The sequence below is a fragment of the Malaclemys terrapin genome, chromosome 4 (genome assembly GCF_027887155.1).
Source record: "Malaclemys terrapin pileata isolate rMalTer1 chromosome 4, rMalTer1.hap1, whole genome shotgun sequence".
Classification (NCBI taxonomy): Eukaryota; Metazoa; Chordata; order Testudines; family Emydidae; genus Malaclemys; species Malaclemys terrapin.
Genome location: NC_071508.1, coordinates 44,805,414 through 44,822,686, shown reverse-complemented (window position 1 = coordinate 44,822,686; position 17,273 = coordinate 44,805,414). Strand labels below are relative to the sequence as shown.

At 41.3% G+C, this 17,273-nt stretch overlaps 1 protein-coding gene across 3 annotated transcripts in view; it reads left to right on the top strand.

The window, feature by feature from the left end:
- Positions 1-17,273, top strand: part of MOB2 (MOB kinase activator 2) — a 164,284-nt gene that overhangs the window by 37,316 nt on the left and 109,695 nt on the right. Inside the window, exon 1 of one of the 3 annotated variants that reach the window (XM_054027786.1) lies at positions 11,439-11,536. The exons of the other annotated variants lie outside the window; for them this stretch is intronic. Within the exon in view, the coding sequence (XP_053883761.1) occupies positions 11,502-11,536 (35 nt within the window). The 5' untranslated portion in view covers positions 11,439-11,501. Of the gene's footprint in view, positions 1-11,438; positions 11,537-17,273 lie in introns of those variants that run through there. 3 annotated transcript variants of the gene reach the window in all.

Genomic DNA, 17,273 nt, shown 5'->3' with positions numbered 1-17,273 from the left:
CCTGTTTGAGTCACCGTTGCTATAATGGCTGGAGGACTGAACAGTTCCTAAGGACACAGTTCTAATGAACATCTTATTGCATTTGCCCATTTCAACATTTCTATTTTCAGGCGTTGGTTTGTGTTTAAATACAGTTTGTTGTCACCGGATAAACACCAATATTGAATAAAACTGAGCAGCTAAATACAGTACAGTGACACCACTGTTGAAGAATACATCATGGGGAGCAGCCAAAAAAGTGAATACCAGTCCCCTAATGTGCAACATTGGGGCTGCTGAATTACCACCACTGACTGAAAACACAGCAGGCGGCGCATTTATAGAACCACTCAACAAAATCCAACACTCAAATCCAAATTTATAATAATGGGGTGGACAAATGAGACAGTTACCTCAGTGCATAACCACAGATTGAATAGCGCTGCTATTCAAAATACAGAAATAGTGCAAAAAGCAGTCTGGTCTCACATACAATGGGATAGTGAAATAGCACATGGCTGCCCCACATAGAATGGTGTGAGGGGTGCAGGAGGTAACTACTGTAAAAGTGTATTCAAAGTATTTTTTTAAACCTTGCAGATGCTTAAACTTAGTCTTAAAAGAAATAGAAATCTTATGGTTAGGAGGTCATTGCAGGCAATGCTTACTTTTTCCCTACTTTTGGTCTCAACAGTTTATACAGATTCAGGGTATAGGACTCCTTCTCTTGAAAAGGCTTGCTCAGGAATGGATTCCTACCCCATAGACTATCAACTGGGGTGACTGAGTGTGCAGCCATTTCTCTTGTGCCTGGATTTAAGATTCTAGTTGGAGCTATTTCTACACAAGTATGTGTAGTAAAATATGGGGTTCTCTCTTGGATTTTTTTTTATACCAATCCAGACACTTGAGTTATAGTTCCTTCTCAGCGCAGATTAAGGCAGAACACAAAGCCTTCTGATTGCATCGTAGTCGGTAAGGGGTTAGCAGTTTCTGTCAGTCTTATCATTGAACCCTGAGAAGATCTCAACGAGAAAACTAATCAGGTAGGAAAAATATATCTCCTTTCTTAATAGCTACTTAACCTGGGCAAACTCTAAATTACTCGATGCCATACATACCCTTGCTGTTTGGGTTCTTTATCTGTGTACATTTCCCTCTTAAATTCTTGTTTTCAACAAGACTGACTGAAACTGTTTAGTTTCTCCAGGAAAGTAATAGAAGTAACCTTACAGAAGTGTGTGCTAGATAGATAGTTTAAATTGTACAAGGACCAATATATTGTGATGCTATTTTGAACAGGTTTTATAACACTTGAATAAAATCTGCTGCAGCAGAGCGGAGACCCTGGGGAAGATGTGCACCTTTTTTAACATAGAGCCACAGACGTAGTAAGAGAAACTCCACATTGCATGCTTCCTGCGGTAGGGAGTAACAATTGGGATTTTTTCTAAAGATGAGGAAAACATCATGGTTTAGAGGACAAGGATAGCCAAAGTGTGGTTTATCTAGAGCCTTATGTTGCAGCCTGTAACTTACTTGACTCTTCTCCTCAATATAGAGCAGCGGTCTGTAGGGACTAAAAATCCCAGGATGTGTTGCTTCACAAATTCCTTCAGGTCAAGTTAAAACATGCTGGGTTCCTAGTTTTTATGGGCTGTGTGCTTATATTAGTGAGGGCAAATTAAATTGGTTCCTTTTTATGCTAAATAGGCGAAGTCAGTGCAATCCTCAGATGAACAATGCATGTGTGTGCTTAGTTCAGAATGATCACTTTCTCCCAGTGGATTTGTGTTATCCTGTTCTACCCTATTTTCGTAACATAATTCTGAGGAGTCGTCCCCACCCCCCCCCCACTCCTTGAAATCAAGATACTTACTTATATTGCCTTGTTTTATAGCCTAGAGGTCTGAGCAAAGCTGCCATTTTCACTGCTTTTATTCACTGTGTTCATGGGTGAGGGGCTGGAAGAAATGAATACAATATCCGGTCGATACAATATCTGGTCGTCTTGAACAAGCATGTCACTTCTGTGGTCCACCGAGTCTTTGTCACTTACTGCTGCGCCTCATAGGAATCTTTGGTCTGGTTTTTAATCAATGTGCAATTGCTTAGGTTGATATATCCTAGTGGAAATTCTGTAAATGGTGGATTTCAGAAACAGAACATAAATATACATAAAATCAAGTGGCAGCGTGTAGCACTACTGTGTGCGGTGCAGTGACAACCAGCATAAATGGATTGCTTTGGCCACAGACTTCCTTGATGGCATATGCTCTTGCAAGTGCAGGGGAAGTGTTGTAGCAGGCTTAATATTTCTCAGCTGGAGAAACCAAGCTTATGGATGCTGGAGTTAAAGGGTGATAAAAAGTATGGTGATGCTGCCAAGGAAAAAGACATTGTTACAGTGACAAAGCATGTGGTGACCCTCTAGGTTTACAGATACCTGTGCTGAAACTCTTGTGCATATGAAGGGAAGAAAATGGATAGATTGTGCCTAGCAGTTCTGTCTCATCCTCATTGTGCTGACATGGACTTTCTGCTATTATTTTTAGAGGACACACGTGGTTGCATGTGTTTTATGAAGCTCTGCTTGTATTCTTTAGTCTTTAAGAATTCTTTAAAAAAAATACTTTTTAGCTGAGATCCTGAATTCAGTATTGATAGTCTCAGAAATACGCAGTTGAAGATCTGTACTAAAACATTTTGAGTGCAATAATTGTTTTGTGTTTGGGAATAACCATTAAGCAAAGTAATCCAAATTACCACTCTCATATGGTAACCAGGCGGGTTAAGGTTGCATGTCCAAAGTGGTAATACAGGCAGCACTGAGAGTAATAAGATAAGATGAGAACAAAGGAATTCACACAATTATAAAGTGTTGTTTTAATCAGGCTAGTTACTGCATTGATACACTTATATGAGCCTACAGTGAATGTGTCTTTGAAACTACATCATGTGCTATATATAGCTATGTTGTATTCCTTTTATAGATAGAACAGAGAAGATGAAGTCCTCTTTCACTGTGGCTTCATCAGGCAGAATCGCAGATGAAGCTTACTTTGAAGGGAGTTTCTCTAGTACTGGGATGAAAGTTCTTATCTATACATAAGTCTGTTTGTTGGAATCAGTAGTTTGGAACCTTGTTTTCCTTAGCAACTAAGGCCTAAGGATGAGTTTTTTGTATTTTCAGATAACCGCTTGCTTGGAAGATGCAATGTTCTTTCCCCGGAGACCATATTCTTTTTAAAAGAACAGATGCAATGAAAAAAGAGGTCCAGGTGTGCAGTTTTGTGTAGGACATATCTAGCTCCTTAGGTTTTCTATGTATTTTAGGTATTTATGCTGTCGTCCATCACCATGGTATTTGAGCACCTTCCATATAAAATCAATAGCAATGGTGAAGTTTCCAGTGGACTTAATGGAGACTCTGGTACCTCCACTGTTTCAGGGTCAAAATTCTGCTTGGGGTAGGTTATTTTGTTTTTCTTTGGTTGCTGGGGGAGTGGGGAGGAGAGGGTTGGTAGGGGTTTAGGAATAAAATTGGTGTTCTAAAATTGTGAGTACATGGGTGGAGTTGCAGCTCTTTAGTGTATTTTAAAAATTTCTCCAGTAAGATATGGGGAGGTCCATTCGTGTACCATACATGCTGATCCATTGCTTTCTGAAGCAGATGTCAAAATGTTCAGCTAGTGAAGTGTTCTAATTATCTTGAACATTCTAGGGTGTGGTTTTTATAACGAACTTGCAAAGCCACAAAATACATTTATTTGTAGGAAGGATAGGTTTCCTTTTTCTGAGAAGTCTTGCATGAAATTTCTTGGGCCCAAGAGTTAGTATATCTCCTATGGTGGAGGAGTACTAAAGCGGCAGCAGCATTATTCTTAGGGACCAATTCCATCAGGCGTTGAGCACTTTTGACTCCTATTGACACCAATAGATGTTGAGGGTGCATAGCACTGCAGAGGATCAGGCCTTTATTTTCTCCACAACCAGCCACAGGCTCTTTTTCTACTGGTAGAACTCTTGTACAGTCATTATTGAAGACTGAAACTAAGCAATGGATTCTAAATAGCTCTATCATTCTAGCTAGCACGACACAACCTGTTTTTTCGGGGAAGCTGACTTCTTCATGTCTCACCATTCATGCAACTGGGAGAGCAGGCAAACAGCTCCCTCTGCAGCCAGCTAGTTGCCAGTGCTTCTATGGAATCAGCTCAGTATGATGTGGTTGGAGTGTTTTGTATGATTTCTAGGGAATGGAATCAGCCTGCAGCTATGGAAACTTGAAGTGCACAGAATGTTCTTACTTTGAATTTGAAGATTTTTTTGCTGTCTACTGCCAGCTGGGGATCTTGGGCTGAGGGCTGAGATTCAGGCTTCTCAAGTTCCAGGCCAGCAGAAGCCAAGTACACTACCAAAGTGACATGCTTAGTTAGCTCTGTTTGGAAAATGTTGTGCTTACATATCTCTTACAAATTCAAAGACTTCACATTCAACAAACCCAAGCCTTACGCTCCCTAACATCCCCAGCAGATAGATAATTCTGCAAAACTCATTTTGTGCTATTGAGAATGAAACGTTCTACTTTCCAGCACTGTAGGGTTGTTCAGCACTTCAGGTATCTAACATTTCAGAGTATTATGAACACTTAAAAACTAAATCTTAAGTTATTAATTAAAATGTAAAAGTATGTTTTTAGGTTCCTCGTGTGTGGATGACTAATGATGGATGACTAATCACAAACCATCCCAAACTACTGGATTGTCATAGAGCACACTCTTATCAATTTAAGAGACTCCTACAGTCATATGTTATAGTGATGCCTTCAGGTATCTTCAAACAATGGTGATGTGGTGTTGCAATACTAAGACTAATCCATGTGAGTTGAGAACAGAATTTCAGCCATAACTCCTGAATTTACTTATTTTTGTGAGTTCAAATTAGATTCACTATCAAACTGTTAAATAACTATTCCCCGCACTGAGACTTTGAATGAATGTTAAAGACTGCTTGCACCCCCTCCTGTGATAGGGCATGGGTCTCCAGCCCACCCCCCCTTGTGATCTGTTATGGCCCTGCAGGTATATTGCACTTCACACCCGTTGGGTCTTTTCAGACAATTACCCAGAACAAATTAGTTTAACCTCTCTCGTGGTGTCTGGTTGATTCACTCCTTCTACTGAGGGGAACTCCGTTATTGAGCCGCTCAAGTTCATGCCTACTCTGGCTCCATGTAAGAGTCCTGGTCGGTTTCCCCTCCTGTTCAGGAGATCCCAGCCATCCTTTCAGAGCTGGGTTGTACTTCCCTCTCCTCAAGATAGAATGTCCTCGCTCTTTCTTGGAGCTGGAGTTGTACTTTAGAGCAGATGTAGAGTCTCTTGCAGCTTTTTCTACTGATTGCCCTTTTCCCTGCTGGCCCTTTCAAACTCAGGCTGCGAGAGTTCAGCAGGCAGACCTGCTGCTGCTGCTGTCTTCTCCTTGATTGCTCAGGGCCCTGCAAGAGCCTTCTTTCTTCCTGCAGTATCTACAGGCATCTGCTCTGTCTGCTGAAGGAGGAGGCAACATTTATGCTGTCTCCTTTTCCCAGCCCATATCTGATTGGCAGGATGAGGGGGGAGCCCTGCCCCATCTTCTTTGAAAGACTCCAGGTGTATCAGACCACCTCAAACTCTTAAAAGGCCATGCCGCATGAGAGGGAGGACTGATCAGTAGGCAGTACTACCCTTAGGAGCCAGGCTACCATGTCTCAACTCCCAACTATGAGATACTTCAGTGGTTGTTAAAAAACTATCTCTGGGGTGAGAGGAAATGAATAACTTCCAGCTTTTTGAAGAATTATGTGCGTTTAGGTAAACTTGTTCTGCTGTGAGTTTTGTTAAGGGAGTCTGAGTATCTCCTTTATAGGAGAACACTGAACCAAGGTCTCCTACTTGGATGTAGGAAGAAATCAAGTAACTGGATCTTGTTTGTTTTAACAATAAATGTCAATGAGGTTATTGCTTAGCATCTTCATAGTGTCTTTGTATCTTGAAAGTACTTTATGAACATTTACACACTTTGCTTCATTTCCTCATAAAAATCGAGGTGAGACTGTGAGACTTTCCAAAGTTGCATTCGGAGTTATCCTAGAAAGTTCACTGCTTGGATACCATGGTAGTAGGTGCCCTAAAATACATAGAAGTGAGGTAAGGACTTACATGAAGAAACTTCTTTATATTGCAACTTAAGTATGATAAAACCTGTAAAAATTTATTGAATTCCATTCTGTTCAGGAGATTAAAGTTGCCCCAGGGAATTTAATTGGTTGAAAGTTTCTACGAGCATGGAAAATGCAGCCTTCTATTTGCACTGGTAAGGTGTGTGTAAAATTGTTGAGAGCATTTCAATTTTCAAGTGTTTCTAGTTTTCGAGGACTATAGCTCTTATTACTGCTGAATAGCTGTACCCATTGTGAAATCTCTTTATTGCTTTACTAAGTGAGAAGATGAGAGCTCAAGTTCTGATATTGTTAAATGAAAGTGGCATCAATTTTATTTGTACCATGGAGTCGAGTTTTCACTATTATTCATATGAACTTCTAGAATGCGGAGCAAGACTTGAGCAGGGCATTTTCAGTTCTGGAGAGCTTGCTAAAGTTCACTTTCATTAGAGCTTGCATGTATTTTGTGACATGGGTGTGTAAGTGAAAGCATGTGAAGTATTCACTTCCCCAGCAGTGCCTAATTACTGCAGAGGTAGTAGGAAGACTCTAATTTTATTGTGAAACTTTTTATTTTATAAAATACATGTATTTGAGCAGTTTATAAATCTTTTAAATGTTGATCAAAGCTGGGTAGTGACCTTTGATCAAGTACGTAAATGGGCTGTTTGCAGATTTATTTTTTTTAAGAATGAATAATAAATTGACCTGTGCATAACTAATGCAAAGAATTGTTACTATTGACACAAATCGCACATGAAGAAGAGCTCCGTGTAGCTTGGAAACGTTTCTCTTTTACCAACTGAAGTTGATCCAATAAAAGATGTTTGTTACACCCTGACACCTCAATATTCACCACTGTCATGTAATTAGGATATGTCTTATACAAAATATGCCATATGAGGTGTCGTTCTAAAAGTCTTGATCCGCTAGATAGTAATATCTTGGATTGTATGTGATATCATTTTATGTGAAATTATGAAGTTTGGCTATGTATGTGTTGCTGAAACATGTCCTGAGGTTGATCACAAGCAGCCCTTCAGATACAACGGTAAAAAGGCCAAACAATGTTAATGGCTTATTGCAGAAATGCACCCAAGCACAAGGATTAACCGAGGAACTGTGTATAATAGAAACCTCTGAGATAGTAGTACACAATGGGAATGGTTTGATCCAGATCACAGCGAAAGAGCTTTCCAGCAGATATAAAAGATATAAAAAGGGGAAATTGACATCCTGGGGGCACCTCACTCTCCCTACAACAACATATCTGGAAACACCTGAGGAACAAGGACTGAACTGTGGGAAGGGGAAATGATGGTCCCAGGCTAGAAGGATCTTTAGCTTGTGTATGAAAACCTGGGAAAGCCAAGGCAACTTGTGCCTTAAGAATCTGCCAGACTATTTATTACTCAGGGTGAGAATTTCCTAATTTATATCCTATCTATCTAGTGTGTTAAGCTCAGTTTGCGTTTTTTGTTTATTTACTAAAGTAATCTTTGTTCTGTTTGCTATCCCTTATTATAACTTAAAATTTACCCTTTGTAATTAATAAACTTGTTTCTTGTTTATTTCAAAACTCAGTTTGTGCAATTCATATCTTTGGGTGGGGGGAGCTGTGCATATCTCCCTCCACATTGAGGGAGGGGGCAATTTTTGAGTTTGCATGGTACGGAGCTCTCTATGCAGCATAAGACAATATACCCTTGGATCTGCACTCCAAGGGAGGTGGGCACCTGAGTGCTGGGGCAAGTCCCTTAATCCTGAGTCTTCCCAGAGCTGATCTCAGTGTCTGTATCTTTCTGCAGCTGGGTGTGGCCCTGCCTCTGTGTTTGCTAGAGGAGGCTTAAGAGCCTGGCTCAGCAAGACAGAGTAAAGGGGGCCCAGGCTGGCGGTACAGGCGGGCTCAGTGGTATCTCAGTACACTAGGTGACACCTTAATGAGGGGCAACCCGTCACAATATTACCTCACTCACCTTCTCTCAGATATTTTGGGACAAACACTGCAAATAGCTGCCAGTGCAGGCAAGGTTGATTTCCAACTTCTATCCTAGCTCATTTTAGTTACTCATAACTTCCTTTTGGGAAATTTCTCTTGGAGTGCAAGTTTTCATTGCTTGCTATAATACCAAAGGTTGAAGTTTTTCTTTGTGGTGTGTTTTTTTTTCTTCTTTTTCTTTAATTCTGCTGTTTTGAATTATGATCTTGCTATGGGAGGGAGGGGAAAACATTTCTCCCCCAATTTCTGATAAGAAGCTTTTGGGCGTGAATAATTTAATTTGAACTACTGGAATTTCTTGAAGTCTCTCAACCTTGATACTGTATTAACTTTAGTTCATGGCATTTAGAGACAAATCCGTTTAAAAAGATCACACTTTTACAAGAAGTTTTCACATATTTATATAAGTAAAGCTAGCATTACTATAACTGAAAGATTAGAGGGGGGAAGCTTGTCATTTTGTTTACTTTCTGCATTTGACAGTGCTTCCTGTATAGACTGTTCCGCTGTTTGGGATGGTCTTTAACAAAGCAACACAAAAAGAGAAAAATAAAATAGATAACTAGGCAGATGTGGGTGGCAAAACTACAAAACATTAGTAATGAGGATTCTGGCACTGGTATCTTATCTGAAACTACATCAATCTCTCTCAAAACAAAATTGATAAGAATCCCAGATGGATGGTGTTGCTTTAATACATTGTTCCTTTAGGTATTTCATTCATTGCTGTCCAAAAGAACTGCTGAAGGCTCAGTCACAAAGACCCTACATGACTTGTATCTGATCCTTTTGGGTTTGTGTGCCCACCTGTTCTTTGTGCTTCCTTTGTCTGTATCCACCTGTTCCCACATCATATACTTAGATTGTCATTGGTGGGCAGGAACCATCTTTTTACGCCTAGCACAATGGGACACTGATCTTTCATGAGGCATCTAGGCACAACTGCACTATAAAGTTCTAGGTAAAAACTTTTGATGTAGTTACTGCAGTATGTAAGTTTGAAGTTTTCCTACCCCCTAAGCTTCAGTATTCCCACAGAGAAAGAGAGTCGCTAAGACTTACTAAACACAAGGGATTACAGCAAAAAGGGGAAGTGCTATACCCATTTAATTTTTCTACACTTAAAAGGATGTAGCTGTCACAGCAGTAGTTTTTACATGAATACTTTGTTCACTAGAGGGCAGCACTGGCCCAATTATCTTTCAAATATGAAGAAATGCAATAGTTATAAGTAGAGCCCTGTGAATTTTTTTTGCTTTAATAATTTTTTGGGGGGAGGAATTCATTTTACATTTTATCCATGTTGTTCAGGGTGTTGGTGGTGGGGAGGTCAGTCCCTGCCCCCAGGAGGGTGGGATGCCTTGTTGCAGAGCAAGCCGGCCTCACACTCCTCCTGCAGCAGCAACTCCTGTCCTGTGGGGTTGGGCCTGGCTCCCTGCTCCGGGTTTTGTTCCCAACTCATGGGGTTGCAGCATTACTCAGTTTTGGCCTGGCTTGCCGCCTCTGTCATGATGACAGAGAGGCAGGGCCGGCTCCAGGCACGAGCCTGGCAAGCAGGTGCTTGGGGCGGCCGCTCCGGAGAGGGGCGAATTGCCGCCGCAGATCACGATGGCGGCCTTTTTTTTTTTTTTTCTGCTTGGGGCGGCTGAAACCCTGGAGCCGGGCCTGCAGAGAGGTGGCTGGGCCAAATTTGAGCAAGTGGAGTTGTGACCCTGTGTGCCAGAGCATAATGCCTGGAGTGGGGAGCTGGGTCCAGCCCTACAGCACAGTCGTAGCTGCAGAGTGAGTTACTCTTTTTTTTTTTATTTTGTTTGATATGTTTTGTATTTGTGAAAAACACAGGGTTCTAGCTATAAGCAGTGTGTGTGGAAGAAAACCTATTGCGGGCCATTAAGTTTACACACATTCTAGCAAGAAGAGAATGTAACTTTATGCACATTTTCCTTTAAATGTCATTTTAAGATTTTGTTTTAATAAGTAGCCTAAGGAGGGGTAGTGAAGGCTGTCAGAATTCTCAGGTAAGTTTGGGGTTGGTTTAGTATTACAAGACAAATAGATTTTATTAACTATTTTCATGCCCTTCTTAGGCCTTTAAAGTTAGGGCTGCCATATTTTCAGGCAGCTGTGCAGAGGCAGTTTGCAAATGGCTGTGGTTCCACATCCTTTCACCTCTGGATAGAGTGGGTATTGAGCCCAGTAACTATCCGCTTAATGCTGTGCCGCCACTGGAAGCAATGTGCTTGTTACACACTAGGTCTAGGAAGCATGAGTATAATCACAGCTGCTTGCTGCTAGAGTAAACACAAATATTGACTCCAGGAGCATAATGTATTTGAGCAGGTTCTAATGCTGACTCTAGTGAATATGCCATTGGAACAGCAGACAGACATTTGGGCACCTGGTAGATTGCATGAAGAAATTTCCCTGACTCTTTACAGTAAGAAAGCTGTGCCTGGAATCTTTTTCCAGATGATTCGTTTTTGCCATTAGTGCCTTCCACAAGGGGGCACCATACAGATATTCTTCAAGCAAAGATCTTCCTAAATTGAACAACAAGCTGAGAGAGATGGATGGGAATTCCCTGAAATCTCAAAGCAAAAGCAGGCTTGGATTGACTATTTTAGCACTTTGTAAGGGAATGGGGCTTAGAAAACTGTCAGAAGGATACAGTAAATATTTTGAACTTCAATAGTGTATCGATCCCTTGGGATCCATGATCTAATCTGAGGTTTTGGAAAAGTGTAAAATAGACCATTTATCTATTATTCTAGGTACTCTATTGCCACCTTAGCCTTGAGCATTGGGGATAATTGTTTTATCTCTTTGCCCACTATTGAGAGACTTTGAATGCTTTTCAGGAAGGAAGAGGACAAGGTACGGAGAGGCGTTTGCTAAATATTCTTTCTGATGGGAGCAGTGTGCTTTCTTGGAACAGGCTGTCCTGAAATATGAGCCTGTAATTTTCGTACCCATTAGGAAACTTACTGATAACAGCTACTTTGATAGAGAAAAGAAAAGGCAAACTGCACCTTCCCTTTTCTTGAGCAGCTCTCTATTGTATGGAAGAAATCAGGGAAGGTATCTTTTATTGGAAGATAATCCTTCTCCCAATTCCCCCTCCTGCTAGAAGTTCTGTCTTGCTGAAACCTGGAAAAGTGATCTTTCAAAGCCCTATTCCATTTACCAGATCTCGAGGATCCAGACTCCTGCACCTCCCATATCCTTTTCCTTGAGGCTTTAGCACAACAGAGTCTGAAATATTATCCTGACTTTTTTCCACCTCCATCATATTGGAAAATCTCTGCTGTTAAATTTGTTGGAATGGAATTCATCATCTGCTCATCCTGCCGGGGTTGGTAAGAGCATTCTTTTTATTCACTAGTTACTGCAGACATGTATGGGCATGTATTGATACTCCCTATGCAGGCAAAAACTGGGAAGGGAGTTAGCTCAAAACTGTGTGGTGGTGGTGTAGCAGCAGAAGGGAAAGAACAGTCAGCATAATGTTTAGCCAGTGTTTTTCCTGTCTAAGTTTCCTGCCTCAAACGAGCTTTTTCTTGTGGTAATAAGTGCTAGTGGCATTATTGTAACCAACAATTTTGCCATCTGTATGAGATAGTAGTTTCCATCTTTTAAATGCTCTATAAGAGATCCTCAGTCAACAAGACTCACTTCTGTGCAATCCACTGGTGAGGTTCTAGGTGGCAGCTAACATTCCTTTGTCAAAAAGAGAATTAAATAGCATTTCCTTTGGAATCTGTCTTGTCACTTATTAACTGGCTGAAGGAGTCCGAGGACTGGTCTATGCTTAAAATTTAGATCAACATAGCGACATTATAAGAACAGCTATACTGGGTCAGACCAGAATCCTGTCTTCTGACAGTGGCCAATGCCTGGTGCCCCAGAGGGGATGAACAGAACAGGTAATCATCAAGTGATCATCCCCTGTTGCCCATTCCCAGCTTCTGGCAAACAGAGGCTAGGGACACCATTCCTGCTCATCCTTGCTAATAGTCATTGATGGACCTATCCTGCATGAATTTATATAGTTCTTTTTTGAACCCTGTTATAGTCTTGGCCTTCACAACATCCTTTGACAACAAAGAGTTCCACAGGTTGACTGTACATTGTGTGAACAAATATTTTCTTTTGTTTGTTTGTGTTATGAGAAGGAGTAAATAACACTTCCTTATTTACTTTCTTCACATCAGTCATGATTTTATAGACCTTTAGCATATTCCCCCTTAGTCGTCTCTTTTCCCAGCTGAAAAGTCCAGTCGTCTTATTTTCTCCTCATATGGAAGCTGTTCTGTACCCCCTTATTATTTTTGTTGCTCTTCTGAACCTTTTCCAATTCCAATGTATCTTTTTTTTTTTTTTACATGGGTGACCACATCTGCATGCAATATTCAAGATGTGGGCATACCATGGATTTATGGAGAGACCATATGATATTTTCTGTCTTATTATCTGTCCCTTTCTTAATGATTCCCAACGTTCTGTTCACTTTTTTGACTGCTGCTGCTTATTGGGTGGATGTTTTCAAAGAACTATCCAGTGTCTCAGGACCTCTTTCTTGAGTGGTCTCAGCTAATTTAGACCCTATCATTTTATATGTGTAATTGGGATTATGTTTTCCAATGTGCATTATTTTGCATTTATCAGTGTCATTCAAGGGTGTAAAAAATTCGCTCCCCTGAGTGCTGTAGCTATGCTGACCTAACCGCTGTGTAGACTTGGCTGGGTCACAATACTCCCATTGACCTAGCTACCACTTCTTGGGGAGGTGGATTACTTACTCTGACAGAAAAACCCCATCCATCACTGTAGGGAGCATCTGCACTACAGGACTATAGAGGTGTAGCTTCAGTGCCCTAGCTGTGCCACTGTAGCTTCTGTAGTGTAGACAAGCCCTCAGCTGAACCATGCATGGGGGGGCCTGTTCCCCGCCTGGAACTATATGCATTGTCAGCATAGCATTGGTCAGATGAAGCGTTAGTGATCAAGAGATGGGAAGTTAGTCACAGTTTCTCATTTGGCAGTACAGAACTCTTATCACTAGGCCACCAAACTGGACACTGTAACAGCTTGGATGAGAACTTCTGACTAGAAATATTTATCACCTGTTCCACCCGCACTAACACAAAGGTGAATACTTGACACAGTTCTATTGTTCTTTGGCTCCCACTGTTGTTGGACAAGGTGAGTGGTGTTAATGTTAAGAAACTTATGAATTCGGAGTGCATTTTTGTTTTCTGACACTTCTGGGTTCTATTTGGCAGCAGATAGTGTGATTTTTTGGGGGGGGTATTTGTATGTAATTTTCCCATTCCTGTGTAATTGGGCTCCATTTCCCCTGTAAGTCTTACCTACTTGCATGAGATTTGAGAAAATAAGTATATACGCTACAAAGGCAGCAAGGCTGCATGTAAAGACTGTAGGGAAAAAACAGTAGATTGTTTATTATAACATTTACTAATTCTTTAGAGCTTGTTGAGAGGGGAAGGGGGAGGTAGTTCACATGAACAAATGTCTAGTGGGAGCAGTACGAGGTGGCTGTGTTACAACACTGGAACAGAGTGTATATGGCTAACTAACTGCAATGACCCAAAGGTACTTTCTGGACTTGTCTGTGTTCCTATGTAGTGCTCTTCAGCAGATCTCAAAACACTTTGCAAAGGAGACAAGCATCATTATCCCAATATTACAGATGAGGAAACTGAGTCACAGAGGTGAAGTGACGTGCCTAAGGTCACCCAGCAGAGCAGTGTCCAAGCTGATCATTGATGTTTCCTTTTGATCCTCGGCAGATCCAGACAAGGAACCCTTCTTTCTTTAAACCAATTTTTGACAGTGCCATCATTATCTCAACATGTTTTATCACAGGACTGTTATTAAAGAATAAAAATTTTCTGCCCTCCTCTGTTTTTTATATTTTCCTAATTCACCAGATGTTGTAACATCAGTTCATTGCTGTCAGAGTAGAAATATCTGTCAGTATGAAGGGTCTGGCAGGCTGTCTCATTTTGGATAGTTTTTTATAGAGTTCTGCCCTGTGTAATACAATATTGATTGCAGCACACAGATATAATCTATCGGGAATATAAGGTTAACTAGCAAAGATGGAGCAGTATCAGGTAGGTGGTGATGTTGTGAATCAGAAGTATGGTAGTCTTTGCCAGCTTCTGTGGTAGATGTGGGTGAGAAATTTTACTTCTTCTCTCCCACTGTTCTCTGCCATTTTCAAATACTCCACTTCAGTAGTACTCCATTCCATCTCTTTATCAGTACTCGCAGGTTATGGCATCCTTGAATACATAATCTACTGCTTCCCCTTTCTGATATTCAAGGCAATAGTTGAACTAGGCACTTAGAAGGCTCTAGATGTGGACCTTTCAGTGCAGCAAGTCTTAAGGACTGCACAGTTGACCTGTAGCATTTGCTGCTGGCTCCTATTGCTGACAGCTTATCGTGGATTGTAAATGTTACTAAGAGCCCTAGCCAATACCCATGTGAATTTAGAGGGACTATAGATGGCATGTGTCTCTGTGGGGGAATTCTGGGGTAGAAGGAGAATGAGTGGTGGAAGTGAGGACTGAACATATTTAAAAGGCATGAATTTATATGAAGCATTGCATAGTTATTGCTCAGACCCATACATCAGTGACTGGTCCTGGCATTCGTGCTACATCTACCTGACTAACAGATATGGCTACCCGGAGAGTTATAGAATGCAGTTGTCTGGGAGCAAAGGCTTTCTTAGTGCTTAATAGCCAGCAGATCGTAGTTGCTTTATTTACACAGACTTTGGTATGAAAGCATCAAAATAGAAATCCTAAAAGAAGAGCTCCCCAATTTCCAGAGGGATAGGTACAATGCAAGTCACTAACTGCATCCTCTATCTCCTTTGAGAATTGACTTTGCATGGCTTGTTCAGTTGGTAAGAGGTGGGCTCCCTTCATTTTCTTTTCTTTCCTTTCTTAGACTTCTTGTTCTCAATATAGAATTTAACAGCAGTGCCACTGGACACTTTCCTAGCTAAAGATGTGTGATAATCCCATTGCGTTTTACAGGCGCAGGAGGGGTGATAGTGTGTTGTTAAAATAATAGTGGAAGGTGCCATGACATGGGACATGAACATGTCCATACAAAGAACTGTTTGTCACAGCATCTTTTAATTGTTTTCAGTTCTCAAACCTTATTGATTTACTGCCTCATACTTCATGTGCGTACCTCATTTTTTGTTTTATGTTGTTGATACCCTTAGATGTTCATGAAACTGAAAGACTAAACCAGACATATGATGCAAACTTTCTCTTGGCATTTCTGCTCAATGTACCTTGATCCTGGGCAGCCTTGCTGTTGCTATTACAGTTCTAGTCTTTAATTCAAAGACTGCAATTTGCACTGACTTGGATAATGGTTCTTCAAGGCAAGGAAAATATCTTTGAAACCAGACTGAGACCCTCATATTTTTAGATTGCCTTGTGATCAAAGCCAGAGTTGATCTTAAGGATTTAAAGGAGACACTTAATTCATAATGCCAGCAAGCCCCCCATACTGCCAAAACAGTGTCAGTGTAAAACTCTAATAATGCAGATGTGGTAACTCTGCTCTATCGTTTTTGTGTACTGGAGTTGTTTCTGCTGCATTTAGCAAGAAAACAACAATAAAAGCTTCCTTGCGTCTTTTCTGGAAAGATGTTGGGGATGGTGTTCCTTAATTATTATCACTACCTCTTTATGGTGCAAAGATCAAGTGATAAGTAAGTGATGAAAGTACCAGGTAGCTTTTCATCTCTAGATCACCAGATGTAATCTGACTGAAGTTGATAGTAACTTAAAGCAGGTGTTGATCAGAATATCCATCACCTACCAGTCTATCTGTGTATGTAGGTATCTAAATATCTTTGAAAATCTGGTCCTAAATCTGCTAGATGAGAAATGCCTGTCTGGCCCTGTATATGCAAACCCTTTCTATTCCAAAGGCCACAGCACCTCCAACTTAAAGGAATAAAACAGTTGTATGCTCTATTAGTTGAAAGGTATTGTCAGTCAAATTTCTGTGAAGTTTTAAAACTTGCTCTTCAAGTGATTGCACATGTCCATTCCACTACAGGTGTGTGCAAACCCAGTGTACAGATGTGGGAGATTTGCCCATAGTGTTTTTGTTGGAGCAGCCCAAGTGCCCTTTTCTGCCGTGTGCTACTGTGTGCAGGCATAAGGGTGGAGCTGCCCCCAACCCCTCTTACCCTCTGGGATGGTGATTGGCACTGCTGCTGTTGCCTGTATAAGTCCCTCGCTTTTCTGCTTGTTTGTAGCATCCATGAGTCACTTATGGGCTAGTTTAAGTGTTTTTTCAGTATAGTTTCGTGTTTAGTTTTAGAATTAGTAGCTGTTAGTTTGGACTCATCGGTCCCTGTCTGGGTATTAGTGCTGGTACAGGAGTCTGTGTTGGTCTCCAGGCTTCATGTTCTGTCGCTCTTGCAGTGACTCTGTGCCTGCCAGCTGTATTAAGTTCTTGGGGAAAGTTTATGTTACTGACAGATGTGACATTTGAAAGGGATTTAAGCCCCTCCCCAAGAAGGGCAGGCCGGCCAGTTGTGAGTATTTGCTCTTGGATTCAGTGGGTCCATCCACTGTTGGAACCTTTTTTGCTCAGAGCGGGTCCCAGCCCAAGTTCTCATTGTTGACCAATGCTCCACTGGGTTGGCAGTGCTGATGGACAGGTCTGCATCACTGGTGCTGAAGAAGAGGGACTGTAAATCTTCTAAGGACTCTATAACAGACACTTCAAGATCTTTAGCATGCTCATGCAAGGACACAAAATCTGTGCTCAAAGAAGAGGTATTCTCTGGTCCAGGCCTCAGGTCAGTGGAGGCTTTTCACTCTGGAGCCCAGGTCATGCCTGTAGAGACCGGCTCCCAAAGTTTCTGCCTTGAGAGAGTCGGCTCAGATATCCATACCGTGGGATCAGGAGTCTTTCCCAGTGCTGTCCATGCCCAAGGCTTATGCAGCCACTAAGGAGTTACTGACCCTATAGGTATCTGTTTCCCTACCTTTAGGACTCTGTCCCAGCACCAGTGCTGAAGGT